Below are 26,883 nucleotides of genomic sequence, written 5' to 3' on the forward strand. Positions count from 1 at the left end.
TGAACAGATCAAAACACTCCACCTAAAGTTTTGGGGGGTTGGTTTGGGGTGTTTTTCCAACTTGAATTTATTAATAGAACACTGGGCCTCTTCACTGTGAGACAAGTTAGAAAATGGCCTTTAGAGCAGCTGCTCTGCTGTTCTCTGATGGAGGGAGAGGTGGAACAAGCCCGTGAGAGGTGAGCTGGGAATTTGCACGGAGCCCTTTAATCCCAGCCCTGGTGTAATGAACTGTCCTGAAACATCTGCTGGGGTCACCCTGGGGCACACGGAGCCCTCGCTGCTCTTCTGGCCTGGTCAGGGGAGCGCTAAATTTTTACTCCATAGCTTGGCTCTGAATCCGAGTTCCCTCCAGATCCCAAGCACTCCTAGGTACGTTTCCATTGAAAAAGGTCCCCTTTTGAGAAAAGACTGTTATCATCCTGAAGCAAAGCCGTGGCAGTCTGGGGCTGGCTGCGGTGCCAGGCCCGTTCTGGGGTAGGGATGAGCTGTTTATTCCATGGGGTAGCTGGGGCCTGATCCTGTGGCTGGAAGGAGAGAGTGTGGGACGGGGCTGTGTCTGAGCCTGTCTGAAACCAAACTTCTGCCTTCAGCCTCTTGCTTCCTCTCGGCTGTAATTCAAGGGTTCCTGAGCAAGTAATGGATCAATCACTCGAGTATTTCAGATGTTTGTACGTATTGTTCCTGTGTCTGGGAAACCTGGATCCTTCCTAGCCATCCTCCTACTTAAGAACTTGCCCAGAAATCACGAGCTGTTGTCTTACACCTGAGGCCACCCTGGTCCTGAATTTTACTTCTGTGTTTTTGCTGTGTTTTCTAAGAACAGTTCGCCAGTGCAGCTTAGGGATTTTGCTGTGGAGAGAGTTCTAAACTTTGCTTAACCCCTGTTTTCTTCCCCAGATCCTGTCTTTTGTATACAGCAATCTCTGAATCATCCCTCAGAGTAGTTGGAAGAGTATTGTCAGCTTCTTGTTACTTAACCAGGCAATGTATCCTGCTGGGACTTAACTCTCAGAGAAACCTTGTGTCCTTAAAATGTGTCTTCTCAAAAGGTCCTGCTGACCTTAAGATTTTAGGCAGGTTGGTTGTGTTACAGGTCCCTGGGAGAAAGGATCAGGCTTCCTTCTTTCTCCCAAATGGCATTTGAGTTGAGAGAAGTTACTGAAGAGGCTCTAAATGTAAATAAATACTGAAAAGATGATGAATGATACTGGAAAAGTGGTTAAAATTCATATGATCAAGAACAAATTGGGCAAAATCTTTGTGGTCCAGCAGAGCAAGATAAAGAGTCAGTTGGAGAATCTTGATATTCCCCTCCTGTTAATGAGTCACATCCTGGAGTATCCAGACCATCCGTCTTGCTCTTGTGAAACTGTTCTTGCTTAAAGTCTGTTGCAGAGTGCTGAGCTGGATGCTTGAAGATCCAAGCTGGAGCTGAGGTTTGTCACTGTGTGAAGGAGGCTGGTTTAGTTTCTAGCATCTGGACACCTGTTCCTCCAGTTTTCCATCTGCACTGGGTACAGATGGGACTAAAAGGTTTCCCATCACTTGAGCTGGCACCAGAGAACTTCCACAGGTGCGGTGGGAAGGTGCAGGTGTCCTTCACTGATGGACCAGAACACGTGAAGAGCAAGCAGGAAATGATCCCAAACAACAAAACTCTCCTGATGAACTTAGAGGACAATTTCCTTATTTAAATCTGGCCTTAAATATATTTATGGTTATTGTCTGGAACTTTGCCAGAAGCTCCAGCATTGTGCAGCTCCCTTCTAAAGGTGTTTTTCTCGAGATGACAGGATTTGTTAAATGCCTCTGGGCGCCCCATTGATCTCAGATTGATCTTGGCTGTAGCAGTCAGTGGCACAACTTCAGGGAAGGAGCTTTGACAGGGAACTTTGGGAACATTCCCTCATTTTGTCAGTCGTGGAGAGGGCTACTTGCTTAAACTGTAACATGTTTTTGTTGGGCCAGTACGTTTTTCCAGAGGGAAGGAGGTGGGGAAGGTTCTTCAAAGGTGTGTCTTTGGTGGGATGTGGCAGAGCGTGATGTGAAACCTAATTTTCTAGACTGTTCATCTAAGGGAAGAGGTGCTATTCTATTCACCACTTCAAGAGGCTTTTGGAATGTAATGGTATTAAAAATCCAGCCTTAATGGAAGGAAGGAAATTTGTTTTCCAAAATCTGCCTCCTCAAAGCCACTTGGAGCAGCACGCAGGAGAACTGCACGAGGAAAACTAGAGCCTAACTTGGCATTTGGTTCTGAATTAAACTGATTGTTTGCTCTTGCTGCAGTTTCCTATTAAAAGCCAGATTCTTTTCCGCTTCCTTTATAACCTTCATGAAAGAATCTGATGGATGCAACTAGCTCGGTTCCAACTCTGCTGGCCCATTTCTACCCAAGAGTACACCTGGAATTTTGGTCTCAAGCTAAATTTTAGGAAATATCTGTTAGACTTTTATTAAATGAAAATGTATTTCCTCTTTTGAAGCTCTTGGATTTTAGAATGAGCTTTAGTAATGCTTCTACCACATGAAATAAGTGTTGAGAATTTTTAGTTTGTTGTCAGGTTTAAATTTTCTGATGGCCTTAAACATACCTGTATATATGTCTTTGCAGTTCTTTAACTCAGCGTTGGAAACAAGTTGGTCCATGGCTTATGTAAACACTTGAAAAATAAATCTATTTAAATGTTTTATGTCCTTCCCTTTCAAGCAAACATTTCATACCTAAAGGGATTGTCTTGCTACACTTGTGTTGCATTGGTGGTTTTGTCTCAGTGATTGGGTTTACCTGGGTTCACCTAAAAAAAAACCTGTTCCACAGCCTTTATGATTATTAATTCAGTAGTTTTATCGTATTTTTATTATCTTTTAAAACAACCCCAAACACATCCAGTGGTGTTAAATACATTTTTCCTACGATGTCACTTGGTTTTAGATACTTCGTTGTTTGAATGTTCAAGTTTTAAAAAGAATTGGCAGTATTAAAAGCGAAGAATAAATATATCTATGCAAATAGCTCGGCTCAACTTTGGTATTGAAAGGTTAGGAGTAGTTTTACTGTCAGTTTGAGAATAAAATTCCGTGTTTCTGAAAACTCGCTGGAATTTCAAGTCAGGTTGAAAAATTGTTTTCCTGTTGCCACTCCACGGTTGTGCAGCTTGGGGTTTTGTATGGAAAACTTTCAAACAGCTGTGGTGGATTTATTAAGCAGCAGAGCTTAAATCTTATAAGCTTTATAACAGTTTTATTGAGGAGCAGGGTTCTTAATATTTCCTGGGGTTTCGTTTCGAATCCTATAAAAATGAACCCTACAGATTCGTTGTTTTCTGTATGTGTTCTGTTTGCTCTCTGCAGTCTTGTTTCCTTGGGGAAACTGTCTCCAAATGCCCTTTTTTTAACGCATGTTTGTTTTTGTCGTCTCTTCCCCCAGCAGCAAAGGCCACCCAGACTCAGAGTTCGGCTGGTGTGGAAATGGAATTAATTCTCTTTAGAAAGTCAGAGGCCTGGTCTTTGTGCCCACACGCCTGGGGGGCTGCAGGCAGGATTTCTTTGGAACGAAGCATTTTAAAAATATATCATCAGCCTTTCCATTGCGACTGAAGTTTGGTTCGTCCCCTTTTTACAGCCAAAAGTCACTGAAATAAATAAATAAATACATAAATACATAAACAACAGCTGTGGGAGGTAAGGGCTGCTCTGTGTCTCGCAGGGATTTTGGGAGCCGGCTGGGCACAGGAGTCCTTTCCCATGTGGAAAGCTACCTTCAGTTATTCCGTTTGGAAGTTCAATAGGCACAGAAATGTGCGTTTAGACAGAAATGTGTATTTTTAAATAGGTGTGCGCGCGTCGCGCAGGCGGACGGCGCGGGCAGCCCCGGGGTCCTCCCACGCTGCGCGGCGCCCGCGCCCGGCCCCACGTGGCTCCCACGTGGTGCAGCGGGAGCGGAGCCGGGGGAGAAGCGCCGGGGGAGAAGCGCCGGGGGAGAAGCGCCGGGCAGCCGCAGCCATGCAGCGCCGCAAGGTGGACAACCGCATCCGCGTCCTCATCGAGAACGGCGTGGCGGAGCGGCAGCGGAGCCTGTTCGTGGTGGTGGGCGACCGCGGCAAGGACCAGGTAACGCCGTCCCGGAGCGGGTGCGGGGGTGCCTGTGGGTGCTGATACCTGCCCGGGCCTGCCGTAATCCCTCGGTCCCGGCTCCTCTCTGCCTCCAGCAGGAATTAAACCCTCACAGCCCCGGGCACAGCAATGGTGCCTGAGCAGGAGGGAACTCGCAGGGACAGAGGGTTTGAAAATGGTGTGTGAGACCTCACCTCAGACATCTCCTGTCTGGGAAGCTCATGAGCATCAAACGCAACTCAGCACAGGCTGGGGTTTTTGTGTTTGGTTTGGTTTCTTAAACTGGGGTGAAGGATATTTAATTTCCTGGCCAGCTGGAGTTTTTTTTCCTCTCTCTCTGCCCTGAGCTGTGATGGTTTCTCACTCGGACTGGGCTTGGTGTACGGAGTCGTCTCGCAGATGAACTTGCTTGGTGGAGCTGTGTGGAAGAAATTAAGTGCTGAAGTCGTTTCTCTTCGGAGACTCTGGCCTTGTGTTTTTCGACAGTGGGGAGGGGAAGAGCAGCACGGCAAACCCGTGGTGGTTTAGGATAAGTCGGTTCACAGAATCACAGAATTGCTCAGGGTGGAAAAGCCCTCCCGGATCCCTGAGTCCAGCTGTTCCCCCAGCAATGCCAAACCCGCCGCTACCCCCTGTCCCCAAGTGCCACGTCTGCATGGCTTTTAAATCCCTCCAGGGATGGCGACTTGACAGCCCTTTCAGGGAAGAAGTTTTGCTTCATATCCACCCTGCCCCTCCCCTGGCCCAGCCTGAGGCCGTTCCCTCTCCTGTCCCTGTTCCCTGGGAGCAGAGCCCGATCCCCCTGGCTGCCCCCTCCTGTCAGGGACTTGTGCAGAGCCACAAGGTCCCCCCTGAGCCTCCTTTGCTCCAGGCTCAGCCCCTTTCCAGCTCCCTCAGCCGCTCCTGGGGCTCCAGCCCCTCCCCAGCTCCGTTCCCTGCCCTGGCCACGCTTCAGCCCCTCGATGTCTTCCATGCAGTGAGGGGCCCAAAACTGACCCCAGGATTTAAGGTGTGGCCTCCCCAGAGCTGAGCAGAGGGGAACAAGCACTGCCCTGGTGCTGCTGCTATTCTGTTCTAACTGCTGTACAGCTGATAATTCCTTTGTCTCCCTAATAAACGAATTATAAAAGAACTTGGGAAAAAATGAGCTATTCAGGTGGCAGTGCAGGAATGTTGGCATTATTTACTGATGGGCTCTGGCATCTCCCAGGTCTGGTTGTGTTCAGTGTTTTCACTGAAACACGCAGTGGGAAACCCATATTAATGGATTATCCATAAGAGACGAGCCCTAGGAACTGTGAGTAGCCTGGAATAATCAGTGCATGCAGTTGGTAGTTCTGCCAGAGAGGGGAACTAAGGAAGCAGGAGGTAAAATCCAGTGTCTTCAATTTCGTGCAGCCCTGGAGAAGGCACAGACACAGCCTCACTTCGTGTCCAGGGATCCCTCTGTTTTCCACAGCAAAAATGCAGCTGTAAAATTAAGTTTAGAAGAACTTGCTTTTAAACCACTTTGCTTTTGGATGTTCCCTCCTGAGCTGTTTGTGAGTGTTTGTGTGCTTTGGCAGGTCGTCATCCTTCACCACATGTTGTCCAAGGCCACGGTGAAGGCCAGGCCCTCTGTGCTGTGGTGCTACAAGAAGGAGCTGGGCTTCAGCAGGTGAGAGATCCCCCGTGGTCCTGCTGCTCTCTGGGGAGCAAACGCTGTAGGTTGAGGGATTTGGGTGTGAGGGGAAGCCAGGTTCATTCCTGGAGGAGCTGGGGGAAGTTTGCTCTTCCAGGACTGAAATTTGGCTTCCGCAATGGGGTTGACACTGGCAAAAAGTACCTCTGGTTTTTTCCTGTAGCTCTAACACTGACTCCGCTGCCCTGGACCAAACTCCCCCTCACCTTTTTAACCCCAAAACTCGGGCCCCTCACCTGTTGAGCCTCAGTCATATTTAGGACTGAGCTCTGACTTCCAGACTCAGCCTGAGCACGCTTTTCTCAAACCCTTTCCCAAGAAAACTCCTGTGTGATTTCGCCCTCCAGCCACCGGAAGAAGAGGATGAGGCAGCTCCAGAAAAAGATTAAGAGTGGAACTTTGAACATCAGGGATGATGACCCCTTTGAGCTGTTCATAGCAGCCACAAACATCCGCTACTGCTACTACAACGAAACTCACAAGATCCTTGGGAACACCTTTGGGATGTGTGTCCTCCAGGTGAGGAATCGCTTGGCTCCCAAAAGGGGGCTGCAACAATCAGTTGGAATGCTGCAGGAATAGGGTTTGTTGTTTCTGCCACTTGGGTTCTGGTGGCCTTGCTTATCCCTCACAAGCTGTGTGAGGGTGAGGTGGCCTCGTTGGTAGGAGCTGTGACAGGACATTGGTTAGTGCAAATTTAGGTGTGAGTTAAACTTGGAGGGATGAAGTTTAGAGGCTTCCTGTGCCTTTCAGTAGGAGCCAGCTGCACTGGGCAGCTCTGAAGTTCTGTTTACTCCCCAGGATTTTGAAGCCTTGACTCCAAACCTGTTGGCCAGAACTGTGGAGACAGTGGAAGGTGGTGGAATTGTGGTGATTCTCCTGAGAACTATGAACTCCCTGAAGCAGCTCTATACAATGACCATGGTATGTTCAGCACAGCGTGGCTGTTCTCTACCAGCAGCTGCATTGAGGTGATGCTGAGTGGGTATTTATTGCTTCTACTATGGGCTGTGATCCTCCTTCCATCATCTTTCCTGCTCCTTCATTCATCTGTGACTGGATTTATTATACTCAGGCATTTCTGAAAGGCTGCCAGGAAGGAAGGAATTACAAGGAAGAAACAAGAAACACCTGTCACTCACAAATGGAACTCTGTTCTTTTGTCCCATGACAGTTTTGGAAAGAATTTATTCTGTCTGCCCATGTATCAGCAATTTAAGTTAAAAACATAGAGCCTTTGCAGTGTTTTGTGTATTAGGTGAGGTCAGCTTCACAAAACAATTCACACTGAGTGTGCTTACACCTCAGTCTGGAATTGTTGCCATTGTTAATAATGCCAGTAGGTGAATTAAAGTGATAGAATATTTTTCCTTTGCATCCCTGAGGTGCTTGAAATGTTCTGGCAGAGCTGACCCTTGAGTCAGGCAAGAAATACGTAAGGCTTGTAAAGAAAGCATGGGTGGGGAGGGAACGTTTTTAACAAGGGTTTGGGAGATGTGGGTGTTTCACAACAGAGTCAGAATCCTGTCTGGGATGTGCTGTGGCTGGAAGGGGAGAGACAAGAGCGGGAAGGGAGGTGTGACAGTCCTGTAAATGTCACTGTCACTGCTGCCCCTTCTCCAGACTGACATTTTCTCTCTGTTCCTTTTCTTTCTCTTTCAGGACGTTCACTCTCGGTACAGGACAGAGGCCCACCAGGACGTGGTGGGGAGGTTCAATGAGAGGTGAGTGACTCAGGGTGCCAAGGGTCTGGGCTGTCTGCCCAAGGAGAGCACCAGGAGCAGCACTGGGTCTTCCTGACAGGGAAGCATCCCACGGGATTGCATTGGAATAGGCCTTTTCTGAAGGCAAATACCCAGCTGGGGGTAGCTGTAAATACTCACTCCGTGTTTAGAAGAGAGTTCAAATGACCCACCGGGGAGTGGTGCTGGTGTTTTACGGAGTTTTCTCTCCCTGCTCAGGTTCATTCTGTCCCTGGCCTCGTGCAAGAACTGCCTGGTGATTGATGACCAGCTGAATATCCTGCCCATCTCCAGCCATGCTGCAAACATCACTCCTGTCCCCCCCCAGTCCCAGGTCAGTGAGTGATCCCAGCCCTTTTCCCTGGCAGAGATCCCTCTGAGTTGGCCACGGGGTGTTAAAGATTGCAAAAACAGGGAATTTTTTTAATTTCACCTTGATTTATAGCAAATGATGGCATTGCAGAGAGGAAGCAGAATGTTCTGCAGAAATTATGTGGGAGCTGTTTTTTCTTTCTTCATTGGTCTTTATTTTAAGTTTCCTGGCCCATCTCTCTCTGTGCTCGCCCGTATTTATTAATTTTCCTGCACTGCTGCTCAGCCCTGTGAGGTGGAGTTTGATTGTGGTTGTGGAGGGATCTCAAGCTGAGGGACAGATGGGACAAGACAAATAAAAAGACTTTTTTGGCAGTTGGAGGATGGGAGAACACTTTGGAAAGAAGTACATTGCAGGCTCAGGGCTCTGGCAGTTGTTTCAGTTTCTTAGTTACACCTGTCACATTCCAGGAAAAATTCCCTGAGGATAATTCAGACACGTATTTGCACTGTTAGAAATGTATCCTTTTACCACTTCCACTTGTAGACTGCAGTGAAGTGGAACCAGTTTTAAGCAGAAATCTCAAAGAATTTGAACTGTGCTGTGTGGCCTAAGAAATAACCAACACAGCTTCTGTCAGAAATGGTAAAAACATTCTGATAGGGCCCTGATTTTAAAAAAAAACCAACAAAATAAAACCTCCTTTTAGCATTAGAACAATACTGACAGCAGCACAAGTGCTCCTCTGCTGGCTGGAGAGGCTGGAGCCTTTGGGAACTTTAAGTGGCAAGAAGGAAAATCAGCCTTCATTGCCATCTAAAATAGATTGTGTTTGTGTCCAGGTTCATGGTTTGGCTCAGAAAGGCTTGATATTATTTCAATATTGCTGCTGCAGTCGTTCTTCCCCCTACATGGACACTGCATGTGACAGGGGTAACAAAGATCATAAAGACTGAAAAATGAGTTAAATTATTCAAAACATTTCCCCAGAATCTGTTTTTCCTATCAATGCCATTCTCTAATTACTGTTGACTGCAAAATCCTTCCCTCTTTTTTTTCCCCTCCAAGCTTGGGGAAGCCAGGATGGGAGAACCTCTTTGTGACCATTCTCCTGAAGATGCCTGGAAATTTAAGTGTTAAATATTTGTCTGTCCATATAAAGGTTCCTGTTTCTAGGGAATATATTCTCCTTGTGGTAACTTTTCCTTCCAGATCCCTTTCTCTGCCCAACCAAAGGTGCCAGAAGACACCACAAGGGTAGAAATGTGCTGAGATGTCCTTGGCTCATCCTGTTGTGTGCTTGCAGGAGGAGAGCCTGCGGCCCCAGGACCTGGAGCTGAGGGAGCTGAAGGAGAGCCTGCAGGACACACAGCCTGTGGGAGTTCTGGTGGATGGCTGCAAAACCCTGGATCAGGTTGGTGTGGTGGCCAAAGCTGAGATTCTCTGGGCTTGGCAGGTCCCAGTGTGAGAGAAATTGGAACGCTGTTTTCTGGGGTTTTCTCTAATCCTCAGGCAAAAGCAGTTCTAAAATTCATTGAAGCCATTTCTGAGAAGACCCTGAGGAGCACTGTGGCATTAACAGCAGCCAGGGGACGAGGGAAATCTGCTGCTTTGGGGCTGGCCATTGCTGGAGCTGTAGCTTTTGGGTGAGTGACCCCCCCCCTCCAATCCCCCAGGCTTTATCTGCATCCCTGAGTTTAAAAAAAAACAAACAAAAACGAGATGGCAGGATCTGAATATATTTGTAATTTCCAGTCTTAAACCCCTCATATTTTTGGTCTTGTGTCTTTTGATTGCTGCATACACTGTTGGTCAAGTTTTTCTTAAAACTCCAAGTAATCACACATAAATTGAGATAAGTGTCTGAAGAAATCTGCTGTGTTTTGGTTATTAGGTAAACAAAATTATTAGGTTATTAGGTAAAATCAACCCCTTGTGTAAAAAACCCATCCTATTTAGTATTTATGTGGTAAAATCGGTCAGAAAACCCGTTCAGCTCTTGTTTTGGTTTTTTTTTCTCTGCAGTTACTCCAATATCTTTGTCACATCTCCCAGCCCTGACAACCTCCACACTCTCTTTGAGTTCATATTTAAAGGCTTTGATGCACTGCAGTATCAGGTGAGGGGAGCAGACTCATTTTACAGTACTTTCAAAGCATTCCTGCCTAGGAGGTTTTTCACCTCACCTGGGCTTTTGGCTACAGATATTCACTACCAGCCTTTTTTACAGTGCTCTGCAAGAAAAGGAATTGTGGGAGAGTTATGTTTCTTTCTCTGTTTTTAAGCAGGGTAAATCAGTTTCTTTGTGAAGCAGATTTTAACATCAGTAGATAATTTCCCAGTTCTCAGGCCTTTGAAGCTTTTACAAGGATTCTTGATTAGAATGTGAAATAACAATGTCTGAGCCTTATTTTGATGATGATGATGATGGTAAATTATATTTTTTCTTAGATCTTCGCTTTTCATATTGTTTAAAAATGTTATTTTCCAGGAACACCTGGACTATGAGATTGTTCAGTCCTTGAATCCAGAGTTCAACAAGGCAGTGGTCAGAGTGAATGTGTTCAAGGAGCACAGGCAGACTATCCAGGTAATTGGCATTCTTGCCTTTCCACTCTTTACTCCTGGCTGTTGTTTTTGCCAGTGCTGAACTTGTTCTGGTTTTAAGCAGGTTCATTCTGTGTGGTGTGTAACTGTCCTGGTGGGTTTTGCTGAAAGGCAGACCTTTAGGGAGCAACTTCCTCAAAATACCTTCTCTCTTTCAGGGAATAACTTGTAGACTAAAAAGCTCCCTCGTGGGCTTCTCCCAAAACAAAAGCAAAGGAAGGTGAAAGGAGCACTGCAGGAAGAGCTTTTAGTGATTAGATTTCCTTTATTTTCCTCACCTCTGCAGATGAATTGGTGTGGAATTGTGCTGAACAAGATGAGTGAGCCAGGCCTTGTCAGGGCAGCATAAACCCTCTCCTGACGTTTTGATTTCCACATCCCAGTCTCTGGCTTGGTGTTTGAGGAGAACAGGGACAACAAAGAGCTTTCCAGGGCTCCAGCTTTGTGAATTCTGATGTTTCCCTGATCCCAGGCAGGCTGCTGCTGGCAGTGACAGTGTCCTCTCGTTGCTTGCAGTACATTCACCCTGCTGATTCTGTGAAGCTGGGGCAGGCCGAGCTCGTGGTGATTGATGAAGCTGCTGCCATTCCTCTGCCCCTGGTGAAGAACCTGCTGGGCCCTTACCTGGTGTTCATGGCTTCCACCATCAATGGGTAAGGCTGGGGCAGCCACTCCGTGCTGGAGCTTCCCCAGAGCTCTGGATGGCTGCCTGGTTCCTCGCCTCAGGCGCTGTGTGTCCTGTTTCTCAGGTACGAGGGCACCGGTCGGTCGCTGTCCCTGAAGCTCATCCAGCAGCTCCGCCAGCAGAGTGCCCAGAGCCAGGTGACCCTGACAGCAGAGAACAAATCCACAGCCACTGCCAAGCTCACCTCAGGTACAGCACGTCTGGGGCTGCTGCCGGCCACATCCCGTGGCTCTCCCACGCATCCGTGTGCTTTGCAGCCGTGGGGAAGGGGCTGTGGGGGGAAATGGCGGAACTCCGCTGTTGGTCCCTCGCGAGTGTCAGGTGGAAGGCTTCTAAGAAGTGAAAGTTAGCAACTGACCATTTCCTAATGTGGGAGCCCTTGAGAGCACAGGGATGCTGTGGGATTCTTGTGGCTGGCAGCACTGAGTGTCCTGTGCAACCCTTGCAGCTCGCACTTTGCACGAGGTGTCCCTGCACGAGTCCATCAGGTACGCCCCTGGGGACCCCGTGGAGAAGTGGCTGAATGATCTCCTGTGCTTGGACTGCCTCAACATCACCAGGATCATCTCTGGCTGCCCACTGCCAGACACCTGTGACCTGTATCCTCGCTGAATGTTCCTCAGGCTGGTTGAGGGTTGGTTCTGTGGCTGGTGGGATAAGCTCAGCACACGATCTTTTCCCTAAGACCTCACTCCTGGAGTTAAGCTCTCCTGGCACCGGTGGTGTGTGGTGCCAGGACATCACCAAACTCCAGCTTTGCTGCAGAGACAACCTCAAGGAAGGGTTGCATGAAGGGAATCCCTTGTTGCAGTTATAAAAGGTTTATCCTTACAGATGAAAGCTGCAAACGCTGTCCAACATCATTTATTCCTGTAGATAAAGCTGTGGAGTCTAAGGGGACAGGCCAGCTTGTGGCCCAAATCTTGAAAATAAACCAACAGGAAGCTTTCTCCTGCTTTCCAAGGAGGTTTTTTTCCTTAATCCCTGCGTTTAGGTACTATGTCAATAGGGACACACTCTTTTGTTACCACAGAGCATCAGAAGTTTTCCTGCAGAGGCTGATGGCCCTCTACGTGGCTTCACACTACAAGGTAGGGCTTGTGCTTCTTCCATCCAATTTCATTCCCAATTTCAGTGTGGAATTTTTCGGGGACAGCAGCGCTTGTTGTGACTGCCTGGCTGAGATTTCTGAACAGCTTCTGTTGCTTCTTGCTGTGTACAGAGCTGTATTCCCCTTTCTCTGAGATCTCTGCCTCAGTCCTGGCTGAACATACTGGATTTCCAGATAGTCTGGAATATTTTTGCCTTGAGAAAGTAAAATTCTAAATGAGCCTCCAAGCTTGGCAGGATTTTATCAGTGCCGAACCTCATTTGCAGCTCTCTTTACCATGTTCTGGTGGCCTCAAGTTCATCAAGAGCAGCACCATTATGATACTGAAAGGAGAAATGATTTATCGCAAGGTTTCAAGACCAGGGGTGATCTGTAGATGTGAGTGGGGAAGTCCAGAAGCACTGAAGTACTGAGCTCTAAAAATCTGAGGCTTAAAAAAAAATTTAAGATCTGGTACTTAAGAGGTAAGGAGCTGTATGAAAATAGGAAGTTCAGGCTCATACATGTTAGAGCACGAGGTTTCCCTCGAGGTGTCTGGTGGTGTGACAGCCACGAGCTGGCCTGGGAGCTCCTCCATCCCTCAGCATTGTACTGGTTCCAAATTCCTTAAAAGCTCTACATGTGGAGAATAGAGGGATTGTTTAGAAATCAGCTGGACTTTGAAGCTCTCCTCACATGGAATAAGCATTTGGGTAACACTCCCAGGCACATCCCTGGGATTCTTGGGATTGTCCTGTGCAGGGCCAGGAGCTGGACTCGGTCCTGATGGGTCCCTTCCAACTCAGGGTATTCTGTGATTCTCTGCACACTTTTTCATCTTTCTGATGTCTTTACCCTCCAGAACTCCCCCAACGACCTCCAGATGCTCTCTGATGCCCCTGCCCATCATCTCTTTTGCCTTTTGCCACCTGTTCCACCCACCCAGAATTCGTTACCAGAAGTCCTGGCTGTTGTTCAGGTAAGAGAATGACTCGAGTGTCAGTTTTGACAGCTGAGTGGCTGTAGGAGAAAGCATTTTGGTGTGTTCATGGTTTTTCTGCCTTCCCTGGCAGGTGTGCATGGAGGGAGAGATCTCCCGCCAGTCCATCATGAACAGCCTCTCCAGGGGAAAGAAAGCCTCTGGTGATCTTATTCCCTGGACCATTTCAGAGCAGGTGAGTGATTTGGCTGTGCACTCACACCCAGGCTGTATCTCATGCATTTCCTGTTCCCAGAGTGCCCAGCTGTGTCCTTTAAGTCGACTTTTTGTCCCTTGTGCAGTTCCAGGATCCGGACTTTGGGGGCCTGTCCGGCGGGCGCGTCGTTCGCATCGCGGTTCACCCGGATTATCAGGGGGTAAAGTACCTGGGACCCAGCTGTGGTGGTGCCATGAAAATGGCTCTCCAGGCAGAGCTCAGGAACGGGGCACACATTCCAGTTCCTCCAGTTTTTAGCATTTAAAGCTCAGGGCACCAAACCAGTGCTCCCGTGGTTCCTAGGCAGCACCGGCGCATCCCGGGCAGCCGTACACAATCCACATCCAGCGATCTTTACTGTCACACTACCAAGTGTTTGGCATTTCCTGAGCGCCAGAGTTAAGCCCCAAGAATTACTGCACAGCCCTGAGCTACCAGCTGGGCTCCCACCGGGATTTTGGAGACCCTGAGTGTCCTCCTCCATGGAGCTGCCACGTGGCGAGAAAAAGCATTTTTGGAGTGACCCAGTGATGTCTGCACTGCTGATGGTTAATGGGTTTTAAGGGCAGAACGTTGTTGCTCTGTATTAAAAATCAGAGACCTCTTTTTGCTTACAGTGTGTTCCTTCTTCACAGATGGGCTATGGCAGCAGAGCTCTGACTTTGCTGCAGATGTACTATGAAGGCAAATTCCCATGTTTGGAAGAAAAAACGGTTCAAAAGCCAAAAGAAATCACAACTGTGAGCAGCGAGGTATGGTAATTTCTTTTATTTTCTGTCGTGCCAAGCAGTGCAATTTCCCCTGTAAGTCTCCTCTCTGTAAGGAGGAAATAATCAGGTTTGATTTTCATACAGAAGAAGAGCTTTGATTGGCAGCTTTCTGTGGGGGTTGCTGCTAACCCAGTCCCACTTTTATTTTCCAGACTGTGGGTTTATTGGAAGAGGTTGTGACACCTCGGAAAGATTTGCCTCCTTTGCTGCTCAAACTGAGTGAGAGACAAGCTGAGAACCTGGACTATCTCGGGGTGTCTTACGGCCTGACACCCAGATTGCTCAAGTAGGACATGATTCTATTTCCCACTTACATCTTGGCCTTCTTGAACAGATAATGAGCTCTACTTGTCCCATTTTTCCAGGGTGTAGAAGTAAGAACAGCCTGTGATAGGTAGGGAGAGGTTAAATTCCGGTTCCTGTGCCCTGTAGAAACTTGAGGTGTTGCTGACTCCAGAGCTGGTGGTGGTTTTCCTGACTGATGTAAATGCCTTTCACAGCACCTGGAAAGTTTGTTCATGTTTTGGCATCACATTCATAATTTTACACTCCCCTGAGCTGGAGCCTCAGTCAGGTGGGTGCTGTTCCTGCTTTCTGTCAGTGTTCATTTGCACTGATTGTTGGGGTGTCTTAGAGACTTGTGCCTGCTCCTCACCAGCTCTCCTTGTACAGCAGATAAATGGCCTTTAACCACAATTTATTACTGTGCAGTCAGCAGCTCCCTAATTCTCAGTGGGTTTCTGCTTTTTCCCAGGTTTTGGAAGCGTGCTGGATTTGTGCCAGTTTATCTGAGGCAGACCCCAGTAAGTACCACACTGTTCCTGAGGGAAAACCCAGCCCTGCTGAAATCTCTGGGCATGTATTCCAGGAGATTCTGTGAGAAGGGATTTGGGGTGGGAAGGTTTGCTGGGGCTGCTTTTAGGGCTTGGTTTATGTTCATTTTTGTTCTTTGGGCCTATAGTTAAGGAGTAGAATTTTAGGGTTGGGAGTGTGGGCCTCCAGGTAGTTAGCACATAAAAATTTAGAGCAAAAATGCAGCTGTTGAAGGTTATTAATGTGTTTATTGGTAAAATAGCTGAGATTTACCAAATTCTAGAAGTTCATAGGTTTTCCATTAGGTGGAGGTGGTCAGTAGCAGGTGATGCATGTGTTGTGGATTTAGAAGATATTTCCCTTCCTCAGCTGAGCACAGAGTGCAAAAGGTTCATGGGGGTGATGGGAAATGAATCCATCACAGAACCACAGAATTGAATCTTGTTTATCAGAACGACCTGACTGGGGAGCATTCCTGCATCATGCTGAAGATGCTCAATGAAGAGGACTCTGAGCAGGAGCCTTGGCTCACTGCCTTCTGGAAAGGTAACTCTGACCCTGCTGACTCTGCTGACAAGAGCCCTCTGGGCTCCTCATTATTCTAGAGGTCCTCTGGGGTAATTTATTTTGTCCTCTTGCCCTGTAGATTTTAGGAGGCGCTTCCTTTCCCTGCTTTCCTACCAGTTCAGCACCTTCTCTCCCTCCTTGGCGCTGAATATTCTACAGAACAAAAACATCAAACAGCAGCCCCAAGCACGTGAGTACCCTGACTGGGACAGCTGAAAATGCACAACAGGGCACGGCTGGAGCCTGGCACCTGCAATTTGCTGTTTGCTCAAGATGTTCAAGAGAGGAGAGTCCTCTGGGGAGAGCTTGGAATCTGTGTCTTGTGGGGTTTTAGTGTCTGTCTTGGTTAGAGGGTTTTCCTGCTGCAGCGAGGGAGCAAACCTCTTTTACAGCAAAACCAGTGGGAATTGTTAAAGGCTGGCAGTTTCTCAGCTCTCACTGGTTTCAGTCTCTCCAGCATGTTGAGGTGGATAAGCTGGGCTGTTCTGGCAGCTGCCATGTTTTCCATATGGATGTCTGCCTGCCTGAAACAAACTTGGGCTAACCAAGCTGGCAGTGTTACTGCATTCTGAGTTGTGTTGGGAAGAGAACCCATGGGGTGGCAACTGGCCTTTCTCAAACACAGGGAAAAGTACTAAATACCTGAATAAATGTTAAACACTGAGATCCTGGGTAGCTCTGAAGAACGTTCCTGACCTTGCTGCCATGTTATTGTCCCCACCAGCCATCAGCCGTGCTGAACTGGAGTCGGTTTTCATCCCGTATGACCTGAAGAGGCTGGAGATGTACTCCCGCAACATGGTGGACTATCACCTCATCATGGACATGGTTCCCACCATTGCCAGGATGTTCTTCCTCAGCCAGATGGGAGACATGTCCCTCTCTGCTGCACAGTCGGTGTGTACGGACGGAGTGGAGCGAGGATTTGGGAAGACACAGGGAGTGCAGTGGGGAATGTGTGTCTGTGTTTGCTCTGTGACTGGGATACGTGTCTTTTCCTCAGGCCCTTTTCCTAGGGATTGGCCTGCAGCATAAATCTCTGGACCAGCTGGAAAAGGAGCTGGAACTGCCCAGCAGTCAGTTGATGGGACTCTTCAACAGGATCATCCGCAAAGTAGTGCAGGTGAGAGCAGCAGGACAGGCCTTGGTCAGGTGGGACCGTAATTCCAATATTAGCAGAAAATAGGGCACTAAGAGAGAGCTGAATCAGAGCTGGGCATCCTTAACACATCCCCAGCTACTGACCGTAAACCTCTTTGTAAGGTGGGCAAAATCCCAGCAGGGAAATGTGTGGCAGTGATTTCAATGCCCATGGCAGGGGGTTTGGAGCTGGATGATCATTAAGGTCCCTTCCAACCCAAACCACTTCATGATTTTGTGTAGTGATTTCCCAGATAAGAGGGCTTATCTTACGTTTTTCCATGTTGAATGCCCCGACCAAAATGCTGAGCAGACAACCCATGTTGCCTGAGCCATTGTTCAGGGCACTGGTGGCATCTCAGCTTTTCTTGGAAAACAGGTAAGTTCTTTTCCAGTGTTACCTAGAGGTAGACTTGAAATCCAGTGAAATAACTGGAAAGTTTTGGATCTGGTTGCTGGTTTTCTTTCTCTCTAAGGTTCAGGAGAGCAAAGCTCCTGAAGTCTGGCATTAGGAGCTCATTGTAGAGGTGATAAATGATGTTTAACAAACCAAGTGTTACATGTGCTGGGTTATTTCATTTTCAGCTGTTCAACACAGTCCAGGAAAAAGCTGTGGAGGAGCAGATGGCAGCAACAAAGGACGTCGTGATGGAGCCAACGCTGAAATCTTTAAATGACGATTTGGTAATTACAAACTTTGCTCCTGGTTCCTATGTTAACCCTTCAGGGAGTCCCCTCGAGTGCAGAAACATCTAAAGTCATCCAAATTTTCTTGGATGGAAAGGGTTCCACACCACATCTGGCTCTGTAAGGGAGTTAAAACCTGGCAGGTTTGCATTTTGTGCACGTGGAGTTGTGCTTTAAGCTGCAGTTTGGGGGTTTGTGTGCAGATAACGTGAAAATGCAAGTAGGTAAAAGAGAGAAGCTAATGAGGATCAGCTGGTATTTGTTTTAGGAGATGTATTTGTGGGAAAAGGCATTTTCCTGCCGTTACAAAGTCATTGTTGCCCTCAGGACTTAATGGATCTTGTGCTGTCCTGTTGCAGGAGGAGGCTGCAAAGGAATTCCAAGAAAAGCACAAGCAAGACGTGATGAAGCTGAAGGAAATGGACCTCACACAGTAAGGATTCACCTGCCTGGGTCTCAGATCCACTTTTTCCCTGGGTGGAATGCTGGATCTTGCTGGGATTTGTGCTCAAGGCTGTAGTTGCAGTAAACCATCAGTAAAAGAGAACTAGTGTGTATTGTCAGCAGTGGGTAAAACATATAAAAAAACCCCAAATCAACACAAAAAGAGCAAACAGCCAGAGCTTTTACTTAAAAGTGTCAGCAGATTTCTCTCTTTCTGGTTCAACAGGAGTTGCAGATGCCACTGATTCTTCTCTCTCCCCTCCCACTTTTTGTCTTATAAACACTGTCCCCTGTGCTTAATGTCCCTGGAAAGTTGTCTGGCTTGGCCCTACATTGATCTTTGTTAAATCTGAGAAAAGGATTAAAAGCATCTTGGAATCTGTGGCTGTCAAGTTTGAAGAACGGACAAGAATGGGTGTGATTTGAAGTGACTGGCAAGTCAGTCACATAAGGAAAATAAATACAAGCAGAGTGTTTTAAAATGAATTCCATTTTGTAGCACTGATAGTGCTTTTTATCATTTTGGATCATGTTGCCTTGCTTTGTTTTTTCTCTCAGCCAGAAATAGATTTTTGTTCTCCTCCATGAGGAGAGAGAGACAAAAAATTTGTTTTGAACGCTTTTCAATGCAGGTTATAGAAAACTTTGAGGCTTTGTCCATCATTGTTCAGCTCTGTGTGGACAAAGCCTTATCTATTCCAAATCTCCAGGAACTTGAGGTGGAGAGCAGCCACTCCATTTTGCTACACAATTGCTTTGCCTTTTTAACTCGGGGTGTAATTTCCAGGGTGCTTGAACACCCAGACAAGGGCCACATGAGCTTACTTGAGTAGCAATTATTGTCTTCATTTCTCTTTTCAAAAGCAAGCTGCAACTCTTCACTTTTCCCCAGACTGATCTGGAAAAGCCATCCTATGCCAGCTTGGCCAGCCTGGCTTTGTGTGCGTTTCCTGAACCTGATTTGGTTGGGTGCTGGCACAGTGGCTTGGTTTGCAGAGCAGTGTGTGCCTGACAGTAGAAACACCTTATTTTTCTGGGTTTTCCTTTGTGCTAACAATTTGACTTGACCTTTCCTTCGCCTTTCCCACTCCAGGTACATCATCCGGGGTGATGACGAGGAGTGGAACGAGGTGCTGAGCAAAGCAGGACAGAACGCTTCCGTCGTCAGCTTGAAAAGGTTAAGGAAGTTGAAATATTCCAGAGATCTCTCTGGTCTTCCTGCTGGCTTTGTTAAAATGTTTTGCAAAGGAGTGAAGCCTAGGGGTTCAATGCAGGTTAAGTGAACTCAGTGTCCTGGACAGATCCTCAGCTTTCCTGGAGAAATTGGGGTGTGAGAAGCTGCGAGCTCTGCTGCCCAATGTTGCTGTGTTGCTCTAAGCATAGTCCTCTCTTCATTAACTTGTTTCATTCTCACTTTATTTCTGATGGTCTGATCCTGATCCCACACAGAAGCTGGGACTATTCCTCCCTTGGGAATAGTCCCTGACTGCCCTGTTTGCTTTGGGATCTAACACTGGTTGGGAGCCCCTGGAGAAAATGCAAATTCAGGGAAGAATTCTTTCAAATGTGAACTTGAGCCTGGAAAACGTCTGTGTTCCTGCAATTCCTTCCTTTTCATCCATCTTCTTTCTCCTGCCTTGCCCAGCATGGAGTCTTCCCGTATTTTTCCTTGGGGATTTATAGTTGAGACTTCCCTGCTCATTTATTTCCCCTTCCTGGGGTGCCTGACAGCTCAAGTAATTATGTGATCTCTGTTCCACCCTTTCATGGTTTTATCCATGAGTGCTGGAAGCTGTGAGTTTCCAGAGGCCTTCCAGGAAGGAGAGAGTCTTATCAGTTGCTTATAAAGATCAGAGCTAGGAATTTTGTTGCTTTTGCTCAAGTCAGAATCCAGTGCAGGGACAAAATTGTGTGTTTAAAACTATCAGTGGTAGTTTCTCTTCTAGATACTCTAAATTCCAGATACCCCATTTAGGACAGATAAAGTTTTGAAAAAGGAAGACAAGAGCTAAAAATTAAGATCTCCTGGGTTAGAGAATCTCAGGACAGACACTCTAAAATTTAAGTCAGGCTCTTGTTTGTGCTTTTTCTAGCACCAAGTTTAAATAACCCAAGAAATGGGGTATTTTCTCCCTCACTCCTATTTTACAACAAAAATTTCCCTGCTGGATGGCAAGCCAGTGTATTTCTAACAGCTGTTTTGTTCCTGTTTCCCAGTGAGAAGAAAAGAAAACTAGAAACAGCACGCGGACCCAAGCAACAGAAGAAATTTAAGAAGACTAAAGATCTAAAGCAGAAGAGGAAGAAATGACTTTAAAGCCGATCAATGAACTTGAATTAACAAGTGCTGGGTCTGTACTTAAGAAGTCCTGTTCTCCTCGAAATCAAGAGACTCTTTTGGAGGGAAGAAAAATCCTCAGAGGCGTTTTTCAAGTGTTTGTATTATGGGAAGAGCAGAGTTCAAGTGTTTGTGTGAAGGTTTTTACATGAAGTGTGACTGCAGAGCGTGAGTGAGGGACTGGAATGCACTGGGATGTTATGGCGGTGCTTGAGCAGCTACAGAGTCCCCATTCCAAGAGGGCAGATCAGTCTGTAAAATTCCTGCATCTTAAAGGTTCTGTGGTTTATTAAAAGAGTTTGGACAACAAAGGACAGAAGTGTGACTCTGCCTTAGCACTGCAGCACACCTTGATCTCTGCAGCTGCTGGGTCTGGTGGCCCTTTGGAGCTTGAGGGGGCTTTTATGTACTTTGTGTTTGGGGCTGGCTGATCACTGCCCACTAACTCTGTCTCCCTGCTGTCCTAGAGCTTCGGTGGAAAGTTTTGTGTTCAGGTTGCCAGGAGTCAGCATTATTGTACCCAAACCTGGTTCTGTGATCTTCTCTCTGACCTCAGGGGCCAGTGGAGCAGCCAAGCACTGAATTCCCAGCTCTGCTGGTCCACGGTCCCAGCTTGGCAGTAACTGTGTGCCAGTCTGGAGCTGGGACTTGCTGGGAGTGTGGGTCTGCTGCCTGTGGGACTCCAGAGGCTTCAAACCCAGGGCAAACCTTAGACAGTCCCAATGCCAATCCTGAGTGCCCTGGTGCAGTGCCTTGATATTCTTCTGGCTTTTTGCTGTGGGGGTTTGGAACAGAGACCTCCCTGCAGCTGCTGCACAGCTGTGTTGTATTTACCTGCAGATCTCACAGCTCCTTTTCCTGACAAATCCTAAGGAAACAGTTCCTTACTAGGTGAAGACAGCTTTTCTTCTCTAGAAGGCTGATTGTGATTAAACACAGGTTTTGCACAACACAGCCTGGGCCTGCCTGTGGTTTGTAAGCCACTGTGTGTGGGTTGGTGGCAGTGGCACATTCCTGAGCAGGGACACCTGCAGCTGCAGCCCTCAAAGAGAGGCTGGGATCACCCAGCAGCACTGCCAGGGCTGTGGTGGCCACTGGCTGCCCTGAACCGGCTCCAGAGATCTTGGAAAAGGAGCAGACACGGAAGGCAAAGGAGTGTGAGGCTCTTGAGAGCTGCCCAGGATGTGCTGGGGAGAAAAGGTGAGTGCAAACTCTGTCTGGTTTTGCTGTTACTGTTGAAAATAGTGTTGTGCACCCTGAGATGGTCTGTCCTGTTGTTTATTCCTTAGAGCCTGTTGGAGTGCTGGCCTGCATTTGGGAGGAGCCAAGGAGCCTGGAGGTGGGAGGTTTTTCCTGTCAGAAATCCATGGTGGGGATGTTTTCCCTGGCTGTCCCAAGGGGAAGGAACAGCTCTGGAGGGGCTGTATCCCCTGAAAAACCAGTTCAGGACTGTTCATCTGACTCTGCCCCTGACCTGTGGCTTCCAGGGACCCTCCTGGTGTACCAGATCTTCCACTGCTGCTTTTTAAAGAAGGAATTCCAAACACAGTAAGTCAGTCATACAGTCTGAGCTGTGGCAGTGGTGGGGTGTGAGGGGGAGCAAGGGTGGTATTTGAAACATTCCTGACTGGAATTGGGGCTGACCCTGCACTTCAGACACCTCTGAGTGGGCATTGAAGGGCTGGTCCCAGTGCTCCAAGCCCTGTGGTGGAGGTGAGCCAGGGTTTGATTGCAAAAGTCACTGCAGGGAAGAATGACAAGGAGGTTTGTCAGAGTGGTGCTGTCAGACCCCACCTGCCAGTCTGGGCTTTGGCTTGGAGGTTGTTGTGTATTGGCCCTGCAGGGAATGAATGTCCCCTTCCCACCTCAGCCCAGCAGATGCCAAGGGCTCTTCCTGGAGTACTTATTCTTTGCTTCCCTTTGGGATAACTTAATCTGCACCCTTCCATGAGCAATTCCTTGGCTTCTCCTGGAGAAAACCCCACAGCAGAGGCAGTCTGCAAAGGAGCCCAGAGCTGTGCTTGGAGCAGAGAGTGCTGAGAGCTGCGTGTGCCTCTGCTGCCCCAGGCTGGCAATATCCCCATGGAACAGACTGGGCAAATGGGATTAGAGGGAGCACAATCCCTTCCTGGAAGAGGTTTTCTCCTGTGCAGATCAGGCACAGGGCAGGAAGGGAACTTTGGGAATCAGCTGCTTTCCCCCAGAAAGCATCACTCACATCAGCATGGATGACATGACCTGTGCCCAGCGCTCACCATGCACCCGGCCAGAATCAAGAGCAAAGGTTGGTTTGGGTGTGAGCACTTGAAATAACTTTGAAAGAGAAGCAATCACCTTTTGCTGCTTCTTTCTTTCTTGCAGATGCTGGGATTGCCTCTGGGCACATGTGCTGAGCTCTCCCTGCAGGGAACTGTCAGGCCTTAACAGCTGTGAGGTTGTGTTCTTCTCAGTGGGGAACTGGAAATAATTATTAATTAATTAATTGCAGAAATGTTTTCTGAACCTTTCCCCTTTCCTGGTAGATCTTCTCTCTCTGCCTCTGAATTTACAGCTGTTCCCTGGTGTCATTGGCCCTGCCTGAATTCCTTGCAGCTCCTCACTGGGAAAACCTGGGATAACTTCGAGGGGAGAGAGGAGACATTTTTAGCTGAAAACCTGGGGTGACTGAGAGGGGACACAAGAATTGTTTGTGTAGGAAACTGGGAGGGGATGTCAAGGGGAGCGAGGTGGCATTTTTGAGGGAAAAGCTGAGGTGATGTTTAGGGGAGAGAACGCACATTTTTGGGGCAGAAAAGAGTTAATATTGTACAGGAAGGAAAATTTGGGGGGTAAAACTTGATGTAACCTGTAGGGGACAGAATGAATATTTTGGAGCAAAAATGAGGTACTCAGTAGTAGACAAATAAGGAAAATTTTGGAGGCAAAACTTGACAAAATCTCAAGAGTAGAGAATGAACACTTGGAGGGAAAAATGAGGTGATGAGTACTGAGCATGTGGGGAAAATTTGGGGGCTAAATCTGAGCTAATCTCTAGGGGAGAGCATGAACACACTGAGGTAACATGAGGGAATCAGTTGTGGGCAGGTAGGGAAACTTGTGTAAAAATAACATTAAATAAGCTGTAGAAAGAACATTTTGAGGTAAAAATGAGGTAAGCAGTAGTAGACATGGAAAACTTTGGGGGTAAATCTTGATAGAAGCTACATGGTAGAAAGTAAATAAATATTGAAGGAAGAATGTGGGAATCAGTAGTGGACAGGTAGGGGAATTTTGGGGGGTCAAACTTGAAATAATCTAAAGGTTGAGAATGAATATTTTGAGGTAAAAATGAGGTAATAAGTTGTGGACAGTTAAGGAAAATTTTGGGGGTTAAACTTGAGGTAATCAGTAGTCAACATTAGGTAGAATTTGGGGGGCAAACCCTGAGGTAATTCTGTAGGAACAGTAAGGGTTTTTGAGAAAAAATCTGACCTAATTTGTAGGGGGCAGAATGAACATTTTGGGGATAAGACAGACATAACCTGTGTGGTTTTGGTTTTAAAATCTAGTCAGTGTACAGGGGACAAAATAGACATTTTGGTAATAAAATCCGAGTTCATCTGTAGAAGAAAGAACTCCTATTTTGAGGTAAAAATGAGGTGATCAGAATTGGGCAGGTAGGGAAAACTGAGGGGGTAAAATGTGAGGTCATCTCTAGGAGAGAGCAGGAACATCCTGAGGTAAACTGAGGGAATTGCTGTGGACAGGTGGGTAAATCTGGGGGGTAAAACTTGAGGGCATCTCCATGGTAGAAAATGAGTATTTGGAGGTAAAAATGAAGTACTCAGTGGTGGAGAGGTACAGAAAATTTTGGGGGTAGAATCTGAGGTGATCTGTAGCAGAGAGAATGCACTTGATGGGGTAAACTGAGGTAATCACTTATGGACAGGTAGGGAAGTTCTGGGGATAAAAATTGAAAGCATCTGTAGGGCAAAGAATGAAAATATTGAGGTGGAAATGAGGAAAGAGGTAGTAGTGGACAGGTGGGGAAAGTTTTGGGGGCAAATCTTGTGGTAATCTCCAGAGCAGAGAAAGAATGCTTCCTTGTAAAAAATGAGGAACTCAGAAGGAGACAGATGGGGACATTGTGGGGGTAAAATCTCAGGTCATCTCAAGGTGAGGGAAGGACTATTTGGAGGTCAACTCAGGACTCACTGTGTCCTCCTTCCTTGGCAGCAGCTGGCAGGGAAGGGAGAAGAGGCCTCGGGCTGGAGAGGGGCAGGAGAAAGGCACTGTGGGCAAAGGCACCTCCCTGGCATCCCCAGGGCACCTGTGGGGAACACAGTGGACACTTTGGGAGCAAAGGGAGGCGATTGCATTGTCCCTTTGGGGGATGCTGGCATTTAGATCATTCCATCCATTTGCCTGCTGACATCTCCCAGCCCAGGGGCTTTGGCTGCCAGGGCAGCACAAAGATTGTTCCCTGTGTGGTGCCCAGATTTGGGGTTTGGCTTTGCTAGTTCAGATGAATTCTACCCCAAGCCCTGAATTCCCTGCTGAATTGCCACTGGAATAGCCTCCCAGTGCCTCCTGGAGCATGGATATTCCCATGCAGAGCTGCCTATTTAACACCAGCTGTGTCAGGAACCAGCAGAGCTTCCAGGGAAGCTCAGCAGGGTCAGGACAAGGACAGCTTCATGTTCCATAGAATTTGCTGTTTGTAACCCTCATCCCCAGCCCCCCCATGTCCCTGGGGGCACCTGACAGAGTTCCCTGGAATTCAGCTGCCTGCACCCCCGAGCTCGGGCTCCAGGTGATGTTTTAAAGCAGGAGAAGGCGCTGGCCGGACGCGCTCCCAGCCCCTGCTGAGGCAGCCCCTGTGCCCTTCTCTCCCTGCAGGAGCTGATTTCATTCCAGAGCCTCAGGAGTGGCCTCTGCAAGTTCTTTTCCCTTGGGAAAGGGATGCACATCCCCGCCTTCAGGGCGCCTGCAGTGGGAGCCACCTGGGAAAGCTTTCCATCAGTTGTGCAGTTCCAGCTAGCTCCCCAAAATCTCCCAACTCAATCCAAAGCGATTTCTCTGACTCTGACCTTTCATTTGAAGGCATCTCTGAGGGCATTGCTTGGCATTTCATTGCTGTGGGGGAAGCTTGCCTTGGCTTTAACGCTGCTGAGGGATGATATCCTCAGGCTGGGAGGGAAGGCATTTTGGGTGGCTGGGACATAGCTGGCAGGAGTGTGGGAGGTCAGCACCGGGAATTGCTGTCTGAGCCCCTCTGCAAACAGCCCGTGCTGACATTCCCCAGTGCCAGCTGTTCCTTGGGGCATTTTTGGGGTGTCAGTGGGGTCTGTCGGGGCTGAAGCATCTGCGGGTGCCTGTTCAGAGCAGCCCCTGGCCGAGGGGCCGCGGGCAGCCCTTTATCCATGTCCATCCCAGCGCTGCCCGGGCAGCCCAGTGCCCGTTCCCGGGATGTGTGTTTGGCACGCTGTGTGCCACGGGCAGGACACTGCAGGCACAGCTCCTCTCTGCAAATCCAAAGCACAAGAGCTGCTGCTTCCCTTCCTGGGCCTCCCAGCCTTCTCCCTTCCCCCTGTTCCCTGCCAGCTGGGACACAGAAGGAGCACCAAGGAACACTCCTGGCAGTGAGCAGGAGTTTCCAAGGGCTCTGGGCCAGAAAAGCTGCCCCAGCCTCAGCAGCCACTGGGATTTTGGGCTGTGAACACTCACCTGCAGGAAACGCCCCTCTGCAGGCAGGAGCAGCCCTGACACTCTCCAGAAGAACTTTGGCCATGGACCAAGTGAACCCTCAGGACTTGCCTTGCTCATTTCTCCCTGGAAAGGGACATGGAATGAGCACCTTTACAGCTGTTGGATAAATCCTAGAAAGGACAGGAAATCAGGGTTATGGGAAGAGTTCAGTGCTGTCACACAACTGCTCACCTGTGTTGTTCCATGATCAGGTGCTGGCCTTGGCCTCTGCCCTGAGGCCATTGCAGGGGCTGGGGTGTAAAGCAGCATTAGCATAAAAGAAGGAGCTGTATTTGCATAGGAATTACCTTGCTGGCACTTGGCATTCCTATCCCAGGCAGGACATTGCCAGGAGCTGAGATTGGCTTGGCTGGAGCAGGGTGCTGAGAGTGCCCAGGTGTGGGTTCAATCCCCAGACAAGCCATTCACATAAGGGTTCGACTTGGTGGTCCTTGTGTATCCCTTCCACTCCGGATCTCCTGTGCTCTGGAAATAAAGAAGAAACATTTTTCCCTGCACTTTTAAAGCCACAGGTTTTTGCATTGGAGCATACCAGCCCCAGAGAAAGCAGGGGGGAGGAAGGAGAGCATCAGGTCTCACGCGGCAGTTGTGGGATGAGCGGCTCAAGCAGCAGCGAGCCCCGGCGAGGCCCCGGTCCCGCAGCGGGCACAGTGAGAGCAGGAGCGGCAGCAGCAGCCTCGGCGCCAGCGCCCGGCCCGGAGCGGCTCGTCCCGCTGCAGCCGCGCTCGTTGGGCGGGGCCGCGGCGGGCGGGAGGCCCCCGGGAGCGGCCCCGGGGCAGGGGGAGGCGGGCGCTGCTGTGCGCAGGGGGTGCGGCGGCCCCGGCAGTGGCGGGGCTGGGGGAGCTCCGCGTCCCCGCGGGGGCTGCGGGCGGGGCCGGGCCGGGAGCGCCGGCGCTCCGGTTGCGCCAGGGGGCGCCCCACAGGGCGGGCGGCGCTGAGGGAG

At 48.5% G+C, this 26,883-nt stretch overlaps 1 protein-coding gene and 1 long non-coding RNA gene across 2 annotated transcripts; one reads left to right on the forward strand and one right to left on the reverse strand.

Moving 5' to 3' along the window:
- The first annotated feature begins 3,945 nt into the window (after positions 1-3,945).
- On the forward strand, positions 3,946-22,806 carry NAT10 (N-acetyltransferase 10). The gene is made up of 30 exons (XM_039552208.1): positions 3,946-4,116; positions 5,685-5,776; positions 6,148-6,319; positions 6,602-6,724; positions 7,463-7,524; positions 7,762-7,876; positions 9,162-9,269; positions 9,368-9,501; positions 9,881-9,974; positions 10,347-10,445; positions 10,979-11,115; positions 11,212-11,336; positions 11,596-11,746; positions 12,142-12,238; positions 13,100-13,216; positions 13,311-13,412; positions 13,519-13,593; positions 14,069-14,185; positions 14,356-14,489; positions 14,958-15,006; positions 15,469-15,562; positions 15,663-15,773; positions 16,308-16,480; positions 16,587-16,706; positions 17,309-17,407; positions 17,770-17,843; positions 18,948-19,031; positions 20,072-21,392; positions 21,482-21,740; positions 22,554-22,806. Exons 1-28 carry the CDS (start codon positions 4,009-4,011, stop codon positions 20,163-20,165), a joined length of 3,060 nt encoding a protein of 1,019 aa, XP_039408142.1. The 5' UTR covers positions 3,946-4,008; the 3' UTR covers positions 20,166-21,392; positions 21,482-21,740; positions 22,554-22,806.
- On the reverse strand, positions 22,553-25,749 carry LOC120410025. Its single transcript, XR_005601949.1, has 2 exons — positions 24,387-25,749; positions 22,553-22,649 (listed from the first exon to the last, which is right to left on the reverse strand). It is a non-coding gene; the product is annotated as an uncharacterized LOC120410025 (long non-coding RNA).
- Between the last annotated feature and the right edge of the window lie 1,134 nt (positions 25,750-26,883).

The sequence above is a fragment of the Corvus cornix genome, chromosome 5 (assembly GCF_000738735.6).
Source record: "Corvus cornix cornix isolate S_Up_H32 chromosome 5, ASM73873v5, whole genome shotgun sequence".
In the NCBI taxonomy this organism is placed as follows: domain Eukaryota; kingdom Metazoa; phylum Chordata; class Aves; order Passeriformes; family Corvidae; genus Corvus; species Corvus cornix.

Excerpts from the sequence above, each read along its gene's own strand:
- NAT10 (XM_039552208.1), top strand. The coding sequence starts at position 4,009 with ATGCAGCGCCGCAAGGTGGACAACCGCATCCGCGTCCTCATCGAGAAC. Across the intron at positions 10,446-10,978 it reads AGCACAGGCAGACTATCCAG|TACATTCACCCTGCTGATTC; the intron begins GTAATTGGCATT and ends CGTTGCTTGCAG. Across the intron at positions 15,774-16,307 it reads CAAACAGCAGCCCCAAGCAC|CCATCAGCCGTGCTGAACTG; the intron begins GTGAGTACCCTG and ends TGTCCCCACCAG.